Source organism: Eriocheir sinensis, chromosome 28, assembly GCF_024679095.1.
Source record: "Eriocheir sinensis breed Jianghai 21 chromosome 28, ASM2467909v1, whole genome shotgun sequence".
NCBI lineage: Eukaryota > Metazoa > Arthropoda > Malacostraca > Decapoda > Varunidae > Eriocheir > Eriocheir sinensis.
Window position 1 is genome coordinate 5,632,431 of NC_066536.1, and position 24,003 is coordinate 5,656,433.

The 24,003-nt window shown below is 43.2% G+C and overlaps 1 protein-coding gene across 4 annotated transcripts in view; it reads right to left on the reverse strand.

Moving 5' to 3' along the window:
* LOC127004411 (dipeptidase 1-like) overlaps positions 1–24,003 on the reverse strand; it is a 154,261-nt gene that overhangs the window by 18,973 nt on the left and 111,285 nt on the right. For all 4 annotated transcript variants that reach the window (XM_050872071.1, XM_050872072.1, XM_050872073.1 and 1 more), the window contains 3 exons: positions 12,587–12,743; positions 3,820–3,952; positions 1,304–1,454 (listed from right to left, as the gene is read on the reverse strand). In XM_050872071.1, coding sequence (XP_050728028.1) covers positions 1,304–1,454; positions 3,820–3,952; positions 12,587–12,743 — 441 coding nt within the window. The remainder of the gene's footprint in view (positions 1–1,303; positions 1,455–3,819; positions 3,953–12,586; positions 12,744–24,003) is intronic.

A 24,003-nucleotide genomic window follows, 5' to 3' on the forward strand; every position in this document is an offset into this window, starting at 1 on the left:
CACATACACAAGTACAGACAGACATACAAATAGACAGTCTGGCACACATATACATAGACACAAGCATCCATACATTCATACATATACAGTAGTGGTAGAAATTGTTGTAGTAGTAGTAGTAGTAGTAGTAGTAGTAGTAGTAGAAGTAGTAGTATCAGCAGAAGTATTAGAAGCACTACATACATATATACATACATACATACAACACGATACAGTCGTGAACAACGCATAACAAAGAACATGAAACTACAATATATACAAAAAATACAAAAATACCCGCATACTGATGGACACACCTAACAGAATGAAGGCGTCAAATTTTATGGCCATCAAACATGAAAATGACGAAATGAAAAACCAGTAACCGAATAGAATACATGATGATTGCTGATGCTGATGATGAAAACTCGACTTTAGGCTATGTGGAATATTTGTAGCCAGCCTTAACACTACCACAATATTAAGGGGAGTAGATGAAGGTTTAGGAGGAAAAAGACTGTGGATGTGAACAGCTGATTGAGAGAGAAGGTGAGAAAGGGAAGTAGGTGAAAAGAGACAACGAAATTTAGGAGAGGACAGAAGAGAAGATTAAATGAGCAGGAAGGACTACATGATGCAAGAGGAAGAGGAGCAAAAATTTAATTCTTCTTCTTCTTGTTCTTCTTCTTGTTCTTCTTCTTCTTCTTTTTCTTCATGTTCTTCTCCTTTTTCCTGTTTTCCTCCTCCTCTTCTTCTTCTTCTTTTCCTCCTCTTTTTCTTTTTCTTCTTCTTCTTCTTCTTCTTCTTCTAGCTTAACGTTTTCACTTCCTCTTAAGGGGTTGGACGGGCCATGAGACTCTCCATTAAAAATTCAACTGAACAAAAAATATATACTTTCCGATGGGAGGAAGAGAGGAAAAAGAGCCATTGTAAGAAAGTAAGATGACAAGAAGGAAGGATAAAAGAAAGGTATAATAAAGGATGAAGGGAAAAGAGAAGAGCAAAAAGGCTTCCAATTGAGGTGAGGAAGACAAAAGATGACCACGCAAAGTGAGAAAAATGAGGAGAAACGAGGAGGAAAAATAACGAGAGAGAGAGAGAGAGAGAGAGAGAGAGAGAGAGAGAGAGAGAGAGAGAGAGAGAGAAGGAAGAAGAGGAATAAGAGGAAAGAGAAAAAGAAGAAGAAAAAGAAAAAGAAAAAAAGAAGAAGAAGAAATAAAGCAAAAGGGAAAAAGAAAGCGAAAAAAGAATGATTAGAAGCGGAAGGAGAAAGAGGACCAGGAAGAGAAGGAAGAAGAGGAGGAGGAGCAGGTCGGCCACTCACCAGGGCGTGTGACACTTGTGGGTGAGCGTGACGTATCTGACGCCGAGGTCGTAGAGCGCCCGCACCACGCCCATGCTGCTGGCCAGGCCGTGTCCGCCCTCCACGCCCAACAGACTCGCCACGCGCCCGCGCCGGAACTCCTGCAGGATCTCTGAGGACAGGCAAGGGACCATAAACACTCCTAACAAGCGGGTTCAAGGAAAGGATTAGGGCTGAGGTATTGTGGAAAGTTTGTTGTCTTATCTTTACCGTTTTTTTCTTTCTTTTGGAGTCTGTGTGTTGTATTACAGGACGGAAGTCACAAACGTTTTAAAATCTCGGTCTAGTGGCGCCCCCGTTCCTTTCAATCGTTTTTTGTTCCGTCCTTTTCCTTCCAGTGTTTGTCATTTATCTTCTATTATAATCGTCCCCTTTCCTTCTTATCGTTTTCTTCCTTTTAATCCTGGGTTTGTTCGTTATCTTCTATTGTCGTCTGCATCTGTTTTGTCGTTTTGTGTTGGCATCTTTTGCTACATAATGGAAGTCGCAAATGTATTAAGATCTCAGTTTAGTGGCGCCTTTCCCTCCTATCATTTTCTCTTCGCTTTCCTTCCTGGGTTTGTTCGTTATCTTCTATTGTCGTCTGCATCTGTTTTATCTTTTCCTTAGTCTCTCTCTGTTGTTACATGAAGAAAGTCACAAATGTATTATCTAAGTTTATAATCGTGCCCCCTTTCCTTCTTATCGTTTTCTCTTCCTTTCAATCCTGGGTTTGTTCGTTATCTTCTATTGTCGTCTGCATCAGCTTTATCTTTTCCTTAGTATCTCTCTTGTGTTACATGAAGAAAGTCACAAATATATTATCTCAGTTTATTATTGTGCCACCTGTCATTCTCATCGTTTTCTCATCCTTTCCTTTCGGGGTTGGTCTTTTATTTTCAATTGTCGTCTGCATCTGTTGTATCTCTTTCAGACTCTTTGTTGCGTTACGTTAAGGAAGCCACAAATGTTTCAATATCTCAGTGTATAATGGTGCACTCTTTCCTTCTCATTGTTTTCTCTTCGCTTTCCTTCCAGGGCTTGTCTTCTACCTATCTTCTATTGTCGTCTGAATCCCTCGAATTGTCTTCAAGGTCCTCTCTCTCCTTGTTTCTATCCTCTCTTTTCTTCCTAATAATGGACCTCGAGTAAGAAATAAAAGTTGGTCGTCTCTTCCGTTTTCTTTAGATGTTATTCGTACTTCCACATCAAAGGAAGTTATGTATATATTTACTTCTCAAATCTTGTGTCTGCCCCTTTCCTTTCTAGTTCTTTTTCTTTTCGCATGCTGTTAATCTTTCTTCTTTCTTCCGCCTCATCTTCCGTCATCCTTCTCCTCCTCCTCATTTCTATTCTTTATCTTACTTCTTCTGTCCTCGTTACTGTCTCGCTCGTCTTTGTCCTCGTCTTCCTCATTATTCTCCTTGGGCTCTTCCCCGTTTTCAGCCTCCTTGTCATTTTTCTTCTCCTGCTCCTTCCCCTCTTCTTCCGCCTCGTCTTCTATCATCCCCCTCTTCTCATGGTTATATATCCTCCTCCTCCTCCTCCTCCTCCTCCTCCTCCTCCTTCCTTCCCAGTTTTCTCATCGATCAACCCTGAATGTGCGGTAAGGAGCCTGCAGACGGTACAGCTCGGTCCTGCGTCGTGTGTTTATGGCCGAACATTCAGAAGCTGCATTGAATATTAACGAGGGCTTAGTCGACAGCTTACGACGTTTCCTTTTCTGGCGGAGGTCATTAGCTGGAAATATAATCAGGCACAAGACACACAGGAAGCCGGAAGACTGTATGCTGGTTTTATTTTATTGTTGCTGAACGGAATATGGGAGACATTTTACATCATCCTCTCATGAGTTTAATCCGAATTTTCTGCCTCTATGGCGAATCCTCGAGCGAAGTCATTGTTATTTTCTCATGCTTCGTAATTCTTTGCAAGGTTCATTACTCGCTTTCTTCTCTGCGTGTTTGTGGGTCTCTGTAGGAGGGTCAGGGTACGGATGTCTGTTCGTGTTGTCTGGACATGATAATAATGTCTGCAGTTATAATCGTTGCTGCAGCTTTTCTGGATGGGACGGCAAGATAACAACTTTTACGAGAGTTTGGAGTTGTGAGCTTTACAGAATAAGGCCGTAAAATACCCCCACATTGTATGAAGAGACATAACACACCAGCACAATGTATAGAGAGGAAAGAATGACTCATAAACACCACCAAAGGAGATAAATTTGCTTGCAGTGCCACAAAAATGCAAAAATTATGGTGTGTTCGCATTCCCAGTCACTCCTGCGTGTAGTTCAGCTTATTCTGTAAAGAAGTTATACGTAAATTCAAATATATTAGGCAATTCTTTCAGTGTTAGCCAACCGAGAAACACAACCACTCTTCAGAAGAAAAAGCTAAGAAAAAATATAATTAAGTGCATGCATGTAAACACACACACACACACACACACACACACACACACACCACACACACACACACACACACACACACACACACCTGCCGGGGAGCGCACCAGCGTGGTGTGGCCGGGGCTGGCGGCCACCATGCGGCGCACGGCGTCCACCTGCTCCAGGAGAAGCTGCACCGTGTTGAGGTACTGCGCCTCACACGGCACGTACACCGACCAGAACTGTGGGGGAAGAAAGGCTAACTATTAGTGCTGGTGCTGCTGATGCTGATGATTATGATGATACTACAACAGCCTTCATCATTACTCCTCCTCCTCCTTCTCCTTCTCCTTCTCCTTCTCCTTCTCCTCCTTTTTCTCCTCCTCCTCCTCCTCCTCCTCCTCCTCCTCATCATCATCATCATCCTTGTCCTCTTCCTCCCACTCCTTCTCTTCCTCCTCCTCCTCCTCCTCCTCCTCATCCTGCTCCTCCTCCTCCTACTGCTACTACTACTACTACTACTACTACTACTACTACTACTACTACTACTACTACTACTACTAAAAATAATAATAATAATAATAATAATAATAATAATAATAATAATAATAATAATAATAATAATAATAATAATAATAAAAACAATAACAATAATAACAATACCGTTGTTAAAATGATGTATTTCAAATATGAATGAATTGCTTTAGGATTTTTACTCTGATTTTCCTTACATTTCATTATCCTCGGTTACTCCTTCTTAGTAATAATTTGCCCCTCTTTTAAATCTTCTCTTTCAAGTCATCGTCATCGTTTTTGCCCTCTTTCTCCTCTCTTCCTTTAAAATTCTTCAAGGTGATATGGGGAACCTAAACTGTACATATTCACCAGTGTCATCACACCCTTAGAAAATACAAACATCCATAATTGTTAAACATCCAAGAAAGTGCGGATGTGTTTTATAGAGTCCAGCTTTTCCGTGTAAGTCCTCCGCTTTTACCGACGGCCGCCGCGCTGACTTACCCTGAGTTATTCTGGCTAATGCATCGTGAAGGGGACTGCTTGGAGGGCTTAAAGACGCCCTCCCCGCAGGCACGCACGCACACACACACACACACACACACACACACACACACACACACACACACACACACACAAACGCACACATGGATAGGAAACACACGGGAGGGGCGAGACGGCAGCTTTTCACGCCGGAGAAAAATTTCCAACAATCCGTTGCGAAAATATTTCCTGTCCGGACAGTCTGAGCGGAAGGCAACGAGGAGCTGCTTCCGGCGAGAGGCTCTGGCCGGATCCGGTGTGTGTGTGTGTGTGTGTATGTGTGTGTGTGTGTGTGTGTGTGTGTGTGTGTGTGTGTGTGTGTGTGTGTGTGTGTGTGTGTGTGTGTGTGTGTGTGTGTGTGTGTTCGTTCGTATGCCCAGAGGCGCCCCGGATACCAGACCGGATGAATTTATTATTATTTCTCTCCCGTTTTCATCTGCATTCATCCAAGTCTTTATCTTGTATCTTTACTGCCTCGTGAGCCTCGCCTGGGCTCCTGAAGTCACGTTACTCTTTGATCCGGTGACTGCTGAGAACCAGAATAGAAATGTCGCCCTAACTCACGTTATCTGGAGTCACGAATTTCCTAAAGCTCCTCTCTTAACAACAATGGAACGCACTTATAAACTCTGTGTTGGCAATTTACACTTACATCAGTTATCGTACTTACATGGTCGGCGGAAAGAAATGTAGCAAACAGAACCAACGGAGACAACTGGTTTCGCCGCGTCCACAAGATACGTTTCGCGGCCAGCGTTGCCAGATTATCGTATTCACCACATCGTCTTTATTACTTTTAAACCTCAAACTCTCGTACCTACACAAATAACGATAGAAAATTGAAATTAGCGTTAAAGCTCCTATTTATTGATGTTTGTTTGTTTGTTTGTTTGCATTCGTTATTGGTCAGAAACTACGAAAATGCAATGCGATGAGTACGATAATTTGGCAAGCTGGACTTTCGCCTCCCTGCACTTTATAGTTTGCCACAAATTGAGTCTCACTACGCGCCAATAAGAGTATATCGGATTTTCTGGCCGTACAGCAGCGCCTGACTAGACTCGAAAGTTTATTTTGCCACTGGTCTTTCTCTTTTATCATGCAATATTTAGAGACCTATTGCACTCGTCCTCCGAGCTGAGAGATAAAAAAAAACTATCATTACATATTATTTATTTTTTGTGCTATATGGAATCCTCTCTTTCCTACACACTGAATAAAAATGCAGAACAATTTATATATATTTTTGGGAGCAGGTCATATAATTACAACTCACATAATTACAAACTTTTTTACGGTATAGGAAATAATTCAAGGGCAAAAAAAAGAGAAAAAAAAACCCCGCTTAGCACTGCTCCAATAAAGGCAAAAAGAAATGAGCGTCTGTGAGAGATCAGTTGCAAGGAAAACTATAACAAGCATCGAAAACTCTTAGGATCTTCAACGTCACTTTTCATTAACAACCGATTACGACGAGACTAGATAATGACCTTTGCTGTTTTATGACATTCACGAGTTTCTTACCGTGTGAACTTAATTTATAGATACTTCCTCTGTTTCCAAAGTATGTGTGTCTGTATGGAAAGAGAAAATCAAAAGAAGAGATAATATAAAATAGATTAGTCCTTAGATAACGCCTCTTTTTTTTTAGTGTGTATGTATGGAGAGAGAAATAAAAAAACTGATTAGAGAAAGCCATTTAATCCTCATATAACTCCTATTTTTTTGTGTGTGAATGTATGTAGTGAGAAAAAAAAAAGAATAGAGGTAATGGAAAATCGATTAGTCCTGATATAACTCCTCTGATTTTTAAGTGTGTGAGTGCCAGCATAGAGAGAGAAAATGAGTAGCGATAATAGAGAGTCAATTAGTCCTCACATTACTCCTCAATATTTAGGTGTGTGTGTGTGTGTGTGTGTGTGTGTGTGTGTGTGTGTGTGTGTGTGTGTGTGTGTGTGTGTGTGTGTGTGTGTCTGTATGAAGGGAAACAAAAGAATAAGAGATAATGGAAAGTCAATTAAGAGAACAAATGCCCACAGTAATAAGTCTACCTAATTGCCTACTGCGCTTGAATGGCCTCCTGCCTGATGTTGGATTATGTTTTATCTCAGTGGAGTTTGACAAAAAAATAATTACATGACTGCTTTTATAGATTAATCACCTCTCTCTCTCTCTCTCTCTCTCTCTCTCTCTCTCTCTCTCTCTCTCTCTCTCTCTCTCTCTCTCTCTCTCTCTCTCTCTCTCTCTCTCTCTCTCTCTCTCTCTCTCTCTCTCTCTCTCTCTCTCTCTCTCTCTCTCTCTCTCTCTCTCTCTCTCTCTCTCTCTCTCTCTCTCTCTCTAAATACACTGACACTCATCTCTCTCTCTCTCTCTCTCTCTCTCTCTCTCTCTCTCTCTCTCTCTCTCTCTCTCTCTCTCTCTCTCTCTCTCTCTCTCTCTCTCTCTCTCTCTCTCTCACACACACACACACACACACACACACACACACACACACACACACACACACCGTCTCCTCTCGTCTCCGTTGTTACATATTCGAGAGAGTTTATCGCCGCCTCTGCCTCGCCTCTGCTCCCCTTCGGCGCGTCAAAAGCCGGATATCAGGAGCTTCAAACATCCGAAGCCGAGGCGTGCATCATCCCCGGACAATGCTGCCTTCATCCCTGACACCCCTTCTTCTGCCTTCGCTTCCTCTCCCTTTCTTTTTCATCTTCCTTGCTTCTTATCCCTCGTTCTTCCTTTCGCATCTCTCATATTCACTTTCCTTCTTCGTCTTTCTGGCCTGCATCCTCCCTTCAAATATAATTCACATACGTTCACTCGTTTTCACTCCCTTCTTCATCTTTTTTTATATCTTTCCGTTGTTCCTTCCTCCACACACCTTCCTTCTTCGTTTTCACTTCCCTTCTTCATCTTTTTTTTTATATCTTTCCGTTGTTCCTTCCTCCACACACCTTCCTTCTTCGTTTTCACTTCCCTTCTTCATCTTTTTTTTATATCTTTCCGTTGTTCCTTCCTCCACACACCTTCCTTCTTCGTTTTCACTTCCCTTCTTCATCTTTTTTTTTCATATCCTTCCGTCGTTCCTTCCTCCACACACCTTCCTTCTTCGTTTTCACTCCCCTCCTTCATCTTTCTTTTTTCATATCCTTCCGTCGTTCCTCTCTTCACACACCTCTTCTTCCTTCTTCGTTTTCACTCCCCTTCTTCATCTTTCTTTTTCCATATCCTTCCGTCGTTCCTCTCTTCACACACTTTTTCCTCTTTCGTTTTCACTCTCCTTCATCCTTCTTGCTTCTTATCATTCCTTCGTCCCACACACAAACACAAGCACACACTCGCGTTTTATCATCTTCGAGTATATTCTTCTCCTTCATCTTATTTTGTTTATTTTTTATCCTTCCCTCGACCTCACACACTCCTTCCTTCGTTTTCACTCTTCTTCTTCATCTTCCTTGCTTCTTATCATTCCTTCGTCCCCTAACTGGCCCAACACGCACCTTTTCCTTCAATTTCACTCTCTTTCTACATCGTTTTGCTTCTTATCTTTTCTCTTCGTCCCCCAACAAGCATTTCTTCCTCTGTTTCAACTCTCGTTCTTCGTCTTTCTTACTTCTTATCCTTCCCTCGTCCTTCCTAAACAGCTCTTATTCTTCCTCCGTTTTCATTCTTCATCTTTCTTGCTCCCCAACACAAATAAACATAAGCTTTCTTTCACTCCGCGTGCATTCTCGTTTATCATTCTTGCTCTCTATCTCCCTTTTGTCCTACACAAACACACGCAACCTTTCTCTTCGCGTACTGTCTCTCTCTCTCTTTCTTCATCTTTCTTGCTTCTTTTCCTTCCTTCGTCCCCCACTCCCCCCATGCTTTCTTTCTTCCCTTGGCGTACTGTCTCCTTTATCTTTCTTCCTTCTTATTCTTCTTTCGTTCCTCAACCCCCACACACTTTCTTCCTCTTCCCTTACTGTTTCCTCCTTCATCTCTCTTGGTTCTCTTCCTTTCTTCGCCCCTTACCACAACCCACATGCTTTCTCCTCTTTCGCGTACTGTCTTCTCCTCTTTCATCTCTCTTGGTTCTATTCCTTTCTTCGCCCCTTCCCACAACCCTCTCCTCTTTCTCCTCTTTCGCTTACTGTATTCTTCATCTCTCTTGGTTCTATTCCTTTCTTCGCCCCTTGTCACAACCCACATTCTTCCTCCTCTTTCGCGTACTGTCTGCATCTTTCTTGCTTATTGCTTTTCTGCTCACTACTCCCTCCCCCTTTCCCACACACGCTCTTCCCCTTTACTTACAATCCTCATCATCCTTCCTTCCGATCTCCTTCCTAAGACATTCCACTTCCAGAATGCGTACAGCAAATACTCTCCCTTCTACTCGCTCTCTCATTTGCTCATTACTCCATCCTCTTCTTCCTCTTGTAGACTTCTCTCTTATCATATTATTTGGTTTCCTCCCCTTCCCTTGTTTCCCTTCCCCTTATCCTCTCGTCTTAGCCTCCTTTGTCCTCCTTCCCTTTCTTCGTCCCCTTTCCAACACTAACTAAACTTTCATTCGTTCACAGTCCTTCAAGATGGTGCAAGAGAAGTCATCGGTATCTCGTCCTGGTAATTAAAACGGATTGCTTCGGTTAGTCTCTCTCTCTCTCTCTCTCTCTCTCTCTCTCTCTCTCTCTCTCTCTCTCTCTCTCTCTCTCTCTCTCTCTCTCTCTCTCTCTCTCTCTCTCTCTCTCTCTCTCTCTCTCTCTCTCTCTCTCTCTCTCTCTCTCTCTCTCTCTCTCTCTCTCTCTCTCTCTCTCTCTCTCTCTCTCTCTCTTTTATATTCCCTCCGCAAACTACCGTGTCTTCCGTACCAAAAAATGTATACCTCTCCTCAGACCACGTCCCAAATCTTGTCTCTCTTCTCGCTTCGATGCCTCCCTCAACACCCGTCCTGTCATTCCTTTATCTCCATCCTATCCCATCTTCAATCCCCAGTCTATCCCTTCTTCAAGCCCTCTCCCATTTCTCTTTCAATTTCATCCCATTTTTCCTTCGTCAATCCCCATCTTAACTCTCCTTCACTCTCATCCCTTCTTCATCTCCATCCTATCACTGTTTTAACCCGTGTCCCATCCTTCCATCAAGTCCCCTCCAATCCCTCCTTGAACCCCCAACTCCTCCGTTATTTAACCCCCATCCCATAGCTCCTTCAGTCCCCATCCCATTCCTTCTTCAATTCCCGTCCCATCCCTTCTTCAACCCCCCCCCTCCTATCCCTGTTTCGATTCCCCTCCCACCATATCTTCAACCACTCTTCCATCCCTCCTTCACCTTCACAACACCCCACAATACACATCTGGGGTCTACACACACACACACACACACACACACACACACACACACACACACACACACACACACACACACACACACACACACACACACACACACACACACACACACACATTACCTGCGATAGGGTTCTCTGCAAGACCAAAAGTAAAAGCCAAAGGACGCGTCTCGTAAATAGTAATGAGGTAAAAAGGCCTCTTCCTCTCCCTCCTCTTTTTTCGCTCAGCTTGTTTCTTCTCTTCTTCCTACGCCTCCTTCTCATTATTATTCTCTTCCCTTCTCTTCCTTTTCCCCCTCCTCCTCCTTCTCATCCTCCTATTCCTTGTTCTCGTTCTAGTCCTCGTCCTCGTCCTTCTCTTCCTCTTCTGGTTGTGTCTTTCGCTCTTTTTCCACCTCCTCTCATTCCTTTTTCCTCTTCTATTGAATCTATTTCTTTCCTCCTCCTCTTGCCTCCTTCACCTCCTACCATTCTTTTCCTCTCTTATTTTTCCTCTTCCTGCTTTCCCGCCTCCTCCGTCTCCTCGACCTCCTTCCGACCCCGTCACCCGTCGTTTCCTAGGCGCCCGTAAAACGCTTTTTGTCGCCGCTTGTTCCTCCTGTTTCCACGTGAATTTAAAAACAAAGGAACACACACACACACACACACACACACACACACACACACACACACACACACACACACACACACACACACACACACACACACACACACACACACACACACACACACACACACACACACACACACACACACACACACACACTATGCCGTGCACCGTCGCCGGGGCAGGAATGGAGATTGGCTGTTCTGCTTCGCGTCTCGTCCAAAGCTCCCGGACAACCGATTGTTTCATTAGCCAAACGAGGCGAGACTCAGCGGACGGAGCCTGGCGGGAGATACAGCGTAGGATGGCTGGCAGGTGGCCGCGAAAACAGGTAGATAGCGGAGCGGCAGGCAGGCGGCGCTGGTGGTGCCGTTGAGGATGACGGAACCTCAAGTCATCACAATACTAAGTCAACGCTAATGACGGCGGCTGAAACGTGACAGTTGTGTTATTTATGACACAATTAGAGAAAATTATTTGTAAGCATCTACATTTTACGAGACCTTCTCAGGGGCGCCACCACACAGGTCTGTCGGCACGCTGACAACGTCGGCATCTTCAACAAAAATCTGAGGTTGTGTCCGTCCCCCGATGGCCACACCGGCACGCCGCCCGTGCCAAGAGCATCACGTGGGTCGCCGGACTAACGAAATCTTTAAAAGTCAAATCATCAGCAGCGATGTAGGGACGGCGGTGACGTCAAGGGCAAGTCTGGTGCCTGGCGCGTCCACTGTTAATGATTGCACGTAAAAGTATATATATATATATATATATATATATATATATATATATATATATATAGATATATATATATATATATATATATATATATATATATATATATATATATATATATATATATATATATATATATATATATATATATATATATATATATATATATATATATATATATATATATATATATATATATATATATATATATATATATATATATATATATATATATATATATATATATATATATATAATGTTGCTGTTAACCATTATGTATATCTAAAAAAAATTCCTCGAACTTTTACTCATGCAATTTCTTCGAGTATTGTGGAAAGTCTACGGCTGCATTATGTTATTTTCATTAGTGTGAGCATTCCAGAAAGAAGGAAAGAAATAAGAGAAAATGGAGGGAGTAAAGCAAATAAGGGAAGAGGAAAAGTATTAGCGCGGCCTCCGAGAAAACCGACCCACAACTGGTGTGCGCGAAATGAGAATCTGGTAACGAATGTGTGGCGACGATGCCCGGGGGACCGACGGGGGGGGGGGAAGCGGAGGAGGCGGAAGAGGGAGGAGGGAGGAAAGGGGGGAAGGGGGAGGAAGAAAAAGAAAAAAGGGAGGGAGGGGAGGGAAGGGAGGGTAGGTAATATTGGAGAGTAGGAAAGGATGGATGGAACTGCAAGAAATGTCATGATGAAGAAAGGAAGACGAGGATGAAGGGAGAAGAAAGAAGAGGATAAAGGGAGGGAGACGGTGGAGAGAAAAGAAAAGGAACAGAGGATGGAGGGATGAGGCGGATGCAGGGAAAGGGGATCTGGCGGAAAGCGGAAGACCGAGGAAAGAAAAAGGAGAAGCAGGAAGCGTAGTAGGAGGAGAGGATGGTAAGTGGCTGAAGCGAGTGACTAGAAGCATTCAGCAAGATAATATGATACAAATTGCTATAGAATTAGATAAAAAATGAACAGATGTATATAGCTGAATCGAGACTGACGTGATAGATCGAGAGCGAAAAGAAAAAACTATGCACCTGAACTATCTAAAACCAGAGCCATGCAACGAAAACTAAGATACACTACAAAACAAACTCTCTGCCCCCTCCGCCCGCACACACACACACATACACAAACAAACAAATAAACACACCTGGGCCGCCACCTGTCCCGCCCTGAGCCGCGGCAGGTCGGTGTGGGAGAAGGGCGAGTCCCTCCACGGCTTCTCCTTCGTCAGGTCGCTGGACAGGTTGAAGGATCGCAGCTTGTTGTGCAGGAACTTGCGAACATTCCACGCCAGGTCGTTGTGGCTGCGTGGAGAAGAAAAAGGCAAGGTAAGCGTGGGAAAGAGGGTTATCTACGAGACTTAGTAGTACTGTGGAAGTCAGGTTTGTTAATGTGAGAAGACAGAAGAAAAGAACTTGACCACATGCCAAGCCAGGTCGTTGTGGCTGCAGGGAGAGGAAGAAAACTAAGGTAAGCGTGGGAGAGAGGCTCATTTGCAAGGCTTAGGAGTACTCTGGCAAGTCAGTTTCGTTAATGTGATAAGAAAGAAGACGAAATTTGAGCACATTCCACGCCCAGTAGTTGTGGCTGTGTGGAAGAAAGAAAACGGAGGTAAGCGTGGGACAGGGGGTTATTTACGAGGCTCAGGAGTACCGTGGCAAGGCAAGTCGTTTTGTCAGTATGAAAATGGAGAAGAATGTTCGTTATTTTCTTGTGAAGGCACTTGTGTACATCCTACGTCAGATTGTGTCGTGGTGGTTGTCTGGGGAGGAAAGAAAACAAATGTAAAGTAGGACAGAAGATTGTTTACGTGACTCTGTAATAATGTGGAAAGTCAAGGAGTCGTATTACAAGACAAATCGCAGCCCAAGAACACATATTTAACAAGGCTTTCGTAGGAGTTGTGGGCATTTCCAAGGGTAGTTTTATGACCCTGGTGGTAGTGTGAGTCTTCTTCTGTACCATGACCCTGAAGAAACACTCATTAGAACCCGACTGACCCCCTCTTTGACCTTTAGAAATAGCTGATGTGAGAGGCGAGTGTGTCTTATAATACCAACCAAGGTGTTTTGTTTTATTTAGGAGAAGGTAAATGTGGGAGAGAGGAGTGTGTGCTGTCTTGTAAGGGGATCAACACAAGTTCGACACCAAGCTGTGCCTGTGTGAAGATAAGTCCGAGGTAGAGAAAAGTGTGCAAGACTTAGTGATATTATAGTGTGGGATGCTTTAAGTTCATTTGCAACCCTGATTTAATTATTCTCTGACTTGTGCTGCAACCGACTTCAACTGTTACTAATATTATTGTTGGTGCTGGTATTTAAACTGCTCCTCCTCCTCCTCCTCCTCCTCCTCCTCCTACACCCCCTTCTTCTTCTTCTTCTTCTTCTACCACTACTGCTACTACTACTACTACAACAACAACAACTACTACTACTACTATTACTACTACTACCACTACTATCAACAGCACTATATTTATACATTTTGAGAATTACTGAACATATATGCCACCAATAACTCTCTGAACACTTCATTAAAAAAAACACGTGAAAGGAGATTACTCGTGCTGGCAATGACGGGTGAGAAACGTAATCACGACCCTTACCTTGGAAAGAGAAACTCGCCCACCCAATTACCACCAAACTGGAATAATCTCCCGAGACCCACAGTAACACTACGCTGATTTCTCCTCCGAATTACACGCACCACCAACCACACCGCTACCACCAGGACCTCCACTACCCTATCCACCACCATCCTTATCCTTCCCAGCTCTTTCCCACCCCCACCGCCACCACCAAGACCTCCACTGCCCTATCCACCATCACCCTTATCCTTCCCAACTCATCCCCCCCCCCCCCTCATTACCTGTACCCTCCCCATCCTCCCTCATTCTTCCCCATTGCCTCGCCGCTACCACCACCATGCCCCTTCCCAACACCACTATTACTGCTCTCCCCATCTCCCGCAATCCTTCACCATTGCCTCCCCATCCCAACCCTCCCCACCACTACCTTCCTTAACCTCCCTCATCATTCTCCATTGCCTCCCCACCTCAATCCCCCACCCACTATCCCCCCTTCCTCCCTCATCCTTCTCCATCGTCTCGCTACCACTACCATCACCTCCCCTTACCCCCCTCTCCATCACCACCACTACCCTCCCCCATCCATCCTAATCCTTCCCATCGCCTTGCCCCCACTCCCCATCGACCCCCCCCACCACCACCACGTATTCAGTTCATTTGCTCCACACGCTCAAAAGACCCGATTAGCCTCCACGATGCGAGAATGGTAAGCCTAATCCCGTTCCTAGGGGGGGGGGAGAGAGAGAGAGAGAGAGAGAGAGAGAGAGAGAGAGAGAGAGAGAGATGGGGGCTCCCGTCTTCCGCTTCCTGCCCTTCCCTTGCCAACCAGACATTAGACCGTTCCCTTGTTCTGTTCCTTCCCTCATCCTGCGAGACGTCTCACCGGAACGGCTGTCTAGGAAACAATAGTATATAAACGTGTAGCTGCCTATACAGATACCTAACAACCTGACGTGCCTGACTCAGCAACACGAAACACAATCTAAAGTGACTTATCTAAACCAAGCCAAACCAAACTGAACCTAATAAGCCAAACAAATTAAATCTAACATAACAATACTGCCTTCAATCAAACCAACCTAACCAAATCAGCTTAACAAAGATATACCAAATGAAACCAAACCTAATTTTACCTAACCTAGCCTTACCTAACTGATCCAAGCTTTCCCTTATCTAACCTTGCCAAATATAACCAATCCACACATATCCAACATTAACTTAACTGATCCAAGCCTTACCTTATCAAATTTTGCCTAACATAACCGGTCCAACCTAACCTAGCCTTACCTTACCTAAACTAGCCAAACATAACCGATCCAAAACTGAATATTCTGAAAACACGGAGATCAGTGACTGCTTGAGTAAAACGAACTATTCCCAACTTTCTGAAACTAAACTAATGTTGGGGGAAGAACATTTTCCATAAGCACATAGCCTAATATTTACTTTTCACACCCAGTGATGGAAATAAGCACTAAGGCCACGCTCAACTATAGCGTATGACCCCAACGCAGGCAATTTTTTTTTATAGTGGCGCCAGTTATGCTTGGCTCATGCTGCCCCCCCAGAACTCATTCTTGATTCACTGGACGGTTTCTTCTAGAGTCCGGGTTGATGGGTGGTCTTCAGGACAGCATGTGGGTAGTCTTAGGCCACTTGGCGGTGACTGAAAAATCCCAGGTGGTAGCGTGGGGATTCGAATCGACGTTGTCCATGGCGTGGTGAATGTGAGCCCAGCACGCTAACCACTCTGCCACCGCCTACCCAACTGGTCGGTGGAGTTTGTGGTGGTGATGCTGCTGATGACGATAGTGATGATAGTGCGAATAATGATGGTGAGGATGATGATGGTAAAGTGTGGTGAAGATGACAATGAGGAAGAACAACAGAGCAGAAATCTAAAGTTGAGGACAAAAGGAAGCGGCAAAACAATTACGAAAAACTTTACCCCAGACACAAAGAACGTTTAATGCCCTGAAGGAAAAGTTTACCCACACAACTATTTTATTTATCGTCCGTAACAACTTATTTTATACAAGAACGTTATTTTTTCCATATTTACTCTTTTCAACTGGTAACTTCTTTTTCCGTGCGACAGGGAAGAAAGAAACGGCCTGTAAGACTGTCTGTTCCTCGTCTACTTCCTCTGTACAGGACTATATGTCAAAGGGTTACTGTTCTGCGAGGCGAGGAATGAGGGAAGGAAGAAAGGGTGTAGTAGATGTTTGAGAAGGTCGAGGCTGAAAAAATCACCAGAAAAGAATGGAGGCGGGGCTTTTGTAGAGAATAAAAGAGAGAAAAGAAGGCACAAAAAAGAGATTGAGGGAAAAGGGAGAGGGTGTGTAGATGTTTGAGAAGGTCGAGACTGAGACAATAACCAGAAAAATGGAGGGGGAGGAGGACTTATATAGAAGAAAAAAAGAGAGAAAAGAGATTAAGAAAAAAGATAGACATAAAGAATTAAAAATAAAGAGATATTAAGGGAGAAAAAAAGAAAATATGACGGAAAAAGAAGCATAGTTAAGAACGTCGAATAAAAAAAAAAACGTAAAAGGCTGCAGACAGAACTTACATAGAGGACAAATAAGAGAAAGGAAGGAGGAAGGGGAAAAAGAGATCAAGAAAAGGTGCAGGAGTAAGAAATAGGAGCATGGTTAAGAAGATAAAAAACAGCAAGAAAGTTTACAAACAAAGCTTACATAGCGGGTAAATGAGAATAAAAAAGAAGGCAAGAATGGGTTTAAACGTAGTAATGGGTTTAAAACGAAGTAATGGGTTTAAACTGGATAAACTCAGATTCAATAATGACATTTGCAATAATTGATTTACCAACAGAGTGACAGATGAGTGGAACAGGCTTGGCAGTCGTGTTGTGAGTGCCAATACAATAGTCACATTCAAAAATAGTTAAATTCAGGGACGGTGATATTAGGTGGGGTTAGGTTCACAGCAGCTGCTTTGTACAGGACTACCGGCCTCTTGCAGACTTCTTATGTTCTTATGTTCTTAGATGAAAAGTAGGAGTAAGACTGAAAAAAAAGGAGCGTGGTAGAAAAAACGCCTTATTGAAAGAAATCTATGCAGCAGGAGAGAACGTACGTTACACTAAGAGGACAGATAAGAGCAGGAGAGGACGGGAAGAAAAGTATCATGGGAGGAAGGCAAGATTGAAAAGTAGGAGCATAATAAACAAAGCCGCTCTGAGAAAGAAAAAAACGTGGCAGGCTGCAGGCGAAACTTAGGAGAGGATAAAAAAGAGAGAGGACGGAAAGAAAAAAGGGATATTGGGGAAAGGCAAGATTGAAAAAAAGGACTGTAGTAAAAAACGTTGCGCTGACTTGAAAAAAAAAGCGAGGAAGCTGCAGAAGGAAGAGAGAAGAGGAGAAAGAAAAGAGAGAGAAAAAAGAGCAGGGTGAAGAACGCAGTACGGAAAAGAGGGAAAGAGAGAGAGAGAGAGAGAGAGAGAGAGAGAGAGAGAGAGAGAGAGAGAGAGAGAGAGAGAGAGAGAGAGAGAGAGAGAGAGAGAGAGAGAGAGAGAGAGAGAGAGAGAGAAGAATGATAAAAAAAAAAGATATGCAGTAAAAATTGAAGCAAAAGAGAATGGAGGGTCTACAGATCGAGAGATAACGGAATAAAAAAAGAAAATGAAAGAAGAGAAGGCGGAAGGCAAGGGTGAAAAGTAACAACAAAAAAAGAAAAGTGAAATAGAATACAGGTAACAAAGTGACAGGAGAGAAAAAGAGCGAAAGTGAGAAAGGCGAAACAAAAGAAATACAGGAAGGAAAAAAAAAAGCCGAGAAAAAAAATATATATACGGTAAAAGAATTGCTGATATGAAAGAAAAAATAAAGGCATAGAAGATGGAGGAGGAAAAAGAAAAGGAAGAAGGGCGGAGATGAAGAAAAGAAGAAAGGTTCGCTGGAGTGTAAAGAGTAGAGATGCTGGAGAACGCGATGGCAGGGAGGAAGGGAGGGAGGCAAGGAAGGAAGGAGGGAGACGAGAGAAGATGCTGGGGGAGGTGAGGGATAGGGAGGGAGAGAGAGACAAGGGAGTAAGGAGGGAAGGTGGGAGAAGGGAGGAGATGCTGGAAGAGGGGAGGGATAGGGAGTGGGGGGAGAGAGGAGAGAGAGAGAGAGAGAGAGAGAGAGAGAGAGAGAGAGAGAGAGAGAGAGAGAGAGAGAGAGAGAGAGAGAGAGAGAGAGAGAATCAGCCTTAATAGAATGAGGAAGAGAAGCGGCAATATGACCTAATACTCCTATCACTCCCCTATTACCCCCAAACAGACCGTGTGAAGAGGCAACACATCGACTTCTTGTACTGTAAGTGATTCCTCGTTTCCCTCCCATTGATTCTTGGCAGGCGAAGGGACGTGACGCTCTCTCTCCCTCTCCCTCTCCCTCTCTCTCTCTCTCCTTCACAAAGACATCCATTCCATCGTGACTGCCCCGAGCAAGCATAAGTGACCCCCTCCACCCTCCACCCCACCCGGCTACTTGCAGAACAGTGACACATCGCTTCCATCTCACTGACCCAGGTGGAAGGGAAGGGAAGGGAAGGGAAGGGAAGGAAGCCCTCATCTGTTCTTTCTTACAGACATCCATCCACTGCCACCCAGAGCTAGTGCAAGTGACACTCCCCGACTCCTTGCAGAACAGTGACACATCGCTTCCATCTCATTGCCTCAGGCGGAAGGGAAAGGAAGGGAAGGGAAGGGAAGGGAAACGCTTGTCTGTTCTTTTTTTACCGACATCCATCCTGCTGCCACCCGAAGCTCACTGCCTCCATCCACTCTCCCTGACACTCCCTTTTGCTGGAACGCGATGCACTTCTCACACGTCTTAAGGCTTCACTCTATCTGGTGGAACGATTTATTTAAAGAACCAATAATGAGCTGTACCAATGCACATGTCTTTATCAGTAAGGGTTATGGTTGTATTAAGTTAACATTTCGTTCTCTACTCTTCATTTTCCATCACTTTGTTACTCTTTCTCGTCTTTTTTTCGTTTTTCAGTCTTAATTAAATCACCATTAGTTCTCTCTCTCTCTCTCTCTCTCTCTCTCTCTCTCTCTCTCTCTCTCTCTCTCTCTCTCTCTCTCTCTCTCTCTCTCTCTCTCTCTCTCTCTCTCTCTCTCTCTCTATCGATCTGTCTATCTATCTATCTATCTATCCATCTATCTGTCTATCTATCTACCTATTTATCTATCTATCTACGTGTCAATTTATCTATCTATCCATCTATCTATCTTTTCCTCTCTCTCGCTCTGATCAGTAATGTGTTTCCATCGGCTCTTGCCTTCCCAGGACTCTCTTTTTCTTGCCTTCACTCGCGTCTATACGAACGAGGATCCTCAAACTCAATTTCCTCAACTAACTTCTCTCCCGCACGCACCCGCAATACTCACAATTTTCTCCAAACAAACTCTATTTCTTTAAATCATCGTTCTGCGTCTTTTCTCGTTGCATCTCTCTCTCTCTCTCTCTCTCTCTCTCTCTCTCTCTCTCTCTCTCTCTCTCTCTATCTATATTTATCTATATTTATCTATTTATCTATATATCTATATTCGTTTTCACTTCTCTTTTTTGTGTTTTTTTCTGTTGCACTTCGCAGCAGAAATCTCGAACACGGGTTTAGAGGAGAGAGAGAGAGAGAGAGAGAGAGAGAGAGAGAGAGAGAGAGAGAGAGAGAGAGAGAGAGAGAGAGAGAGAGAGAGAGAGAGAGAGAGAGAGCAGGCGAACGGAGGAAATACGGAAGGAAAGAAAAAAAAAGAAAGAAGAGAGCAAAAGAATGAAAGGACGAATGAATGAAGGGTGACAAAAGAAATAACAAATATATAAAAGAAAGGAAATAAAAGATGAAAGGTGGGAAGAAAGAATGGCACAAATAAACAAACAAAAGATAAACAAACAAAATAATGAACTAAAAAAAGTAACACCGGCATTTTCTCAGGTGACGCTAATGACCCAGGCGGTAGAGGTAGAGGTAGTAAAGGAAGACGGAGAGGAGGAGGAGGAGGAGGAGGAGGAGGAGGAGGAGGAGGAGGAGGAGGAGGCGTTTCCCAGCTGTTGCCTCGTTGTTGATGGTGACACTATTACCGGTATAAAGCCTTAATTAGAGAGAGAGAGAGAGAGAGAGAGAGAGAGAGAGAGCAGGTATATATGAATAATTAACTGAACTGTACTTTCAAAAAAATTTAATTAACTCATCTCTAATTGTCTTCATCTTGTCGCCGTTCGTCGTTTAGATTTTTATTTTTTATTTTTTTTATCCTCCGCAAATTACGTGTTCATGTCTTAACTCTTAGCTTTTCCTACACGTTTTCCGTTCAGCTGTTGTTTTACGATACAATTTTCTACTATTTTTTGGTTAGTTTTCTTTCAACACAATATCTAACACACTTTCCAATGAATTCTTTTCGCTGTTTATTTTTGTCTACGATCTTCCTCTACAGTTTTCTTTCATCACAATATCTAACACCCTTTCGATTGAACTCTTTTCGCTGTTTATTTTTGTCTACGATCTTCCTCTACAGTTTTCTTTCATCACAATATCTAACACGCTTTCGATTTAACTTCTTTCTTACTTTGCTATTCAATTTTTCTATCTTCCTCGTTAGTTTCCTTTCCTTACAATACATCGCCGCTAATTCTCCTTTTCCTCTCTTCTGCTATTCCTCTTTTCTTCACTTCCTTGTACTCCTTCACCGTTCTTGTCAGTATCATCATCATCATCATCATCATCGTCATCTTTCTCTTCCTCAGTCATCACTACTCCATTACCACCCAACCGTAATTCGCCGGCAGTTTTACTTACTCTTCCTTCCTTTCCCCGTTTTTGTTTTCCAAGGCATCACTTAATTGAATTCCTCCACTTTTTATTGTCATGTTTTTCACCGCAGCGATTCCATTCCTGCTTTTTTCTTTACTCTCGCTTCTCTGTTTCTCCTTTCTACTCCTCATCATTCTCCTACTTCTTTCTTTTCTCTTGTTTCTTCCTGTTTCTCCTTTCTAACGCCTCATCCGTCTTCTACTTCTTTTCTTTCTCTCGTTTCTTCCTGTTTCTCCTTTCTAACTCCTCATCCGTCTTCTACTTCTTTTCTTTCTCTCGTTTCTTCCTATTTCTCCTTTCTAATCCCGCATCCCTCTCCTACTTCTTTCCTTTCTCTCGCCTCTCCTGTTTCTCCTTTCCCTGATTCTATTTCTCGCCATTTTTTGAAACCTAACTCCTCGTACTCCACCTAACTTCACTCTCTCATTCAATTCCACTCCCGTTCCTCTCTCCAGCAAAGTCTCAGTTTTCTCCTTATTTTGTTACCTCTTCTCTCACCACCCCTTCACTCTCTCCTTAACTTCGTTCCGTCTGCTGTCTCTCGCAAGTCTTTACGTACCTTGCACCCAATTGTTCATTCTAACTTTCGGGATGGTCGATAATTTGGTACCTGGGGAAACTTTCTATACTCGTCCTGTTCCTCTCTCCGCTCAAAGGGCCAACGGTTCGGAGATGAGCACCGCAGCCACGCGCAGCTATAGCGTATGCACCCACCTTTACCTTTAGTGTACCTTTTCTTTCTCTTCTCTTCAGTTCTCTTCTTCTCTTCTCTTTTCATTTCTCTTCTCTTCTCTTCTCTTTTTCTCAGTTTTCTTCTCTTCATTTTTCTTCTCTTCTCTTCTTTTCTCTTTCCTTCTCTTCTCTTCAGTTCTCTTCTTCTCTTTTCATATCTCTTCTCTTCTCTTCTCTTTCCTTCTCTTCTCTTCTCTTCTCTCTTCTCTCCTCTCCTCTTCTATTCTGCTTCTATATTGATGCCTCACCACTACACTTTCAATACCGCTCCACCTTCATTGCACTCACACTCGTCTTCACACTTGTCACTCTCCCTCCTACTTTTGCTCCTATTCCCTCCTCATCTTCTTTTCATTCTTCTCCACTATTTCCAGACCACAAGTTCACTGCACATTTCTCCTTTGGTTCTCTCTGCTGACACCTCCCTTCCTCCCTCCCTTCCTTCCTTCCTCCCTCGAGCACAGGTAAGATTCATAACACAGAGCTCCGCCACCCACCTGTCCAGCCTGTCTGTCTCTTTTCTACCTGGATAAAAAGAAACGTTGCTAAAAATTCTCCTTCCATCACTTTCCCTTTCTTTTGTTCCGTCGTCCACCTTCTTCTATTTGTCCTCCAACATCTACTTTTTTTCATTTCTTGTTTCTTTTTTTTCCGTTCTTCTTCTGTCATTTGTTCTGCCTGTAGCATTCTTTTCTATTGCTTCTGTCCACTCTTCCACCCTCTTCCGTCTATCTTGCAACATCTTCCCCATTTTTTTCTCTTTTCCTTCTTTTTTCCGTTCTTTTGTCATTTGTTTTTTTTTCTCTAGCATTCTCATCCTTTGTTTCTGTCCACTCTTCATCCCTTCATCTTAAGTTTCATCATTTTTTTCTTACATCTTCTTTCAAATCTTCTGCTGCCTCTTCCACTAATCTTTCTTCTCATTCTATCCCTTTTTTTCATCATTCTTATTCCCTCTTCCCTCTCTTCTACTTCTCTCCTTACTCATTCTATCCTCTTTTCAATCATTCCTATCTCCTATTCATTCTTTCTGCCTTATGCTCATTCTATCCCCTTTTTCTTCATTCTATTCCCTCTTCCACTTTCTACTTTACTCATTATATCCCCTTTTCCATCATTCTATTCCCTCTTCTACTTTCTACTTTACTCTTTACTCATTCTATCCCATTTTCCATCATTCTGTTCCCTCTTCCACTTTTCTACTTTACTCATTATATCCCCTTTTCCATCATTCTGTTTCCTCTTCCACTTTTCTACTTTACTCATTCTATCCCCTTTTCCATCATTCCTATCCCTTCTTCTACTTTTCATTTTACTCATTTTATTTCCTTTTCCATCGTCCCTTATTCCCTCCTTCATGTATCTTCATCCCTCCTTCTCTTCTTCTTTTTCCTTGGCTATTATCTCTTCCATCTTCTTCCATCTTCCTCACATCATTATATTCCACTATCTCTTTTTTTTTTTGGGGGGGGAGGGGGGCCTTCTCCCATGTCTCTTTTATTCTCTCTGGCTCCACTTTCTCCATCATGGGTATTATCGCTTCCAGCCTCTTCCACACTCATTCATCATTATATTCCACCATTATTATTTCCTGTTTTATCCCCGCCAACCAACCTTAATCATTTTCACAGCTCATGCCTTTGATCGTCTTCTGTTCGTCATTTCTTTACGCAAATGAGTTTCTGTTTCTGCCTATCGCTGGAGGTCTTTAAATTCATCTTCCCTTACCTTCCCTTCCTCTCTTTTTCTTTATTTCTGGTTTCCCACGTTCCTCTGCTCCTTCTCTTCCTTCTTCTTCTCCTCTTCCTCTTCCTATTCCTCCTCCACCTCCTCCTCCTCTTCCAACATCCTTGCTTTCCTGTCCCTTGACCTCCAAATAAAAGAATGTAATCTTACCTGTAATCTACCTGAAGTCCTAGGTATTTAGTCTAGCGTGTGTACCTGTCTGTCTGCCTGCCTGCCTGTCTGTCTGTCTGCTGCCAAACTCTCTGTATAGCTATGTCTGTCTGTTTGTTTCTCTGCCTGTTTGTTTGAATTTGTCTGTCAGTCTGCTTCTCGGTGTGACTATCTCTGTGTCTGTCTGTCTGTGCGTGTCTCTGTTTGCTAGTCTCGAAATGCGTTTATCGTGACAACGTTAATAATTTTTCAGCACAAATACTGTACAACAAACGAGCATTTCAAAAACCAACAAATGGCGCTCCCGATAATTCACAATTCATCAACGTCCGTCACACAACGATTGATAAGGGGTCGAGGGGGGGGGGGGGGGGGTTGGCTTAGTCCTTTACCGTAAAATTCCTATTAGATGGAAACAAGTTAAAACAAAAATAATGCGACTGCTCTTCCCTTCCTTCCTGTCTTACGCTGTCTGTCCTAACTGTTTTAACCCGGTAGCTGCGGGGATCATGTTTCTTAAA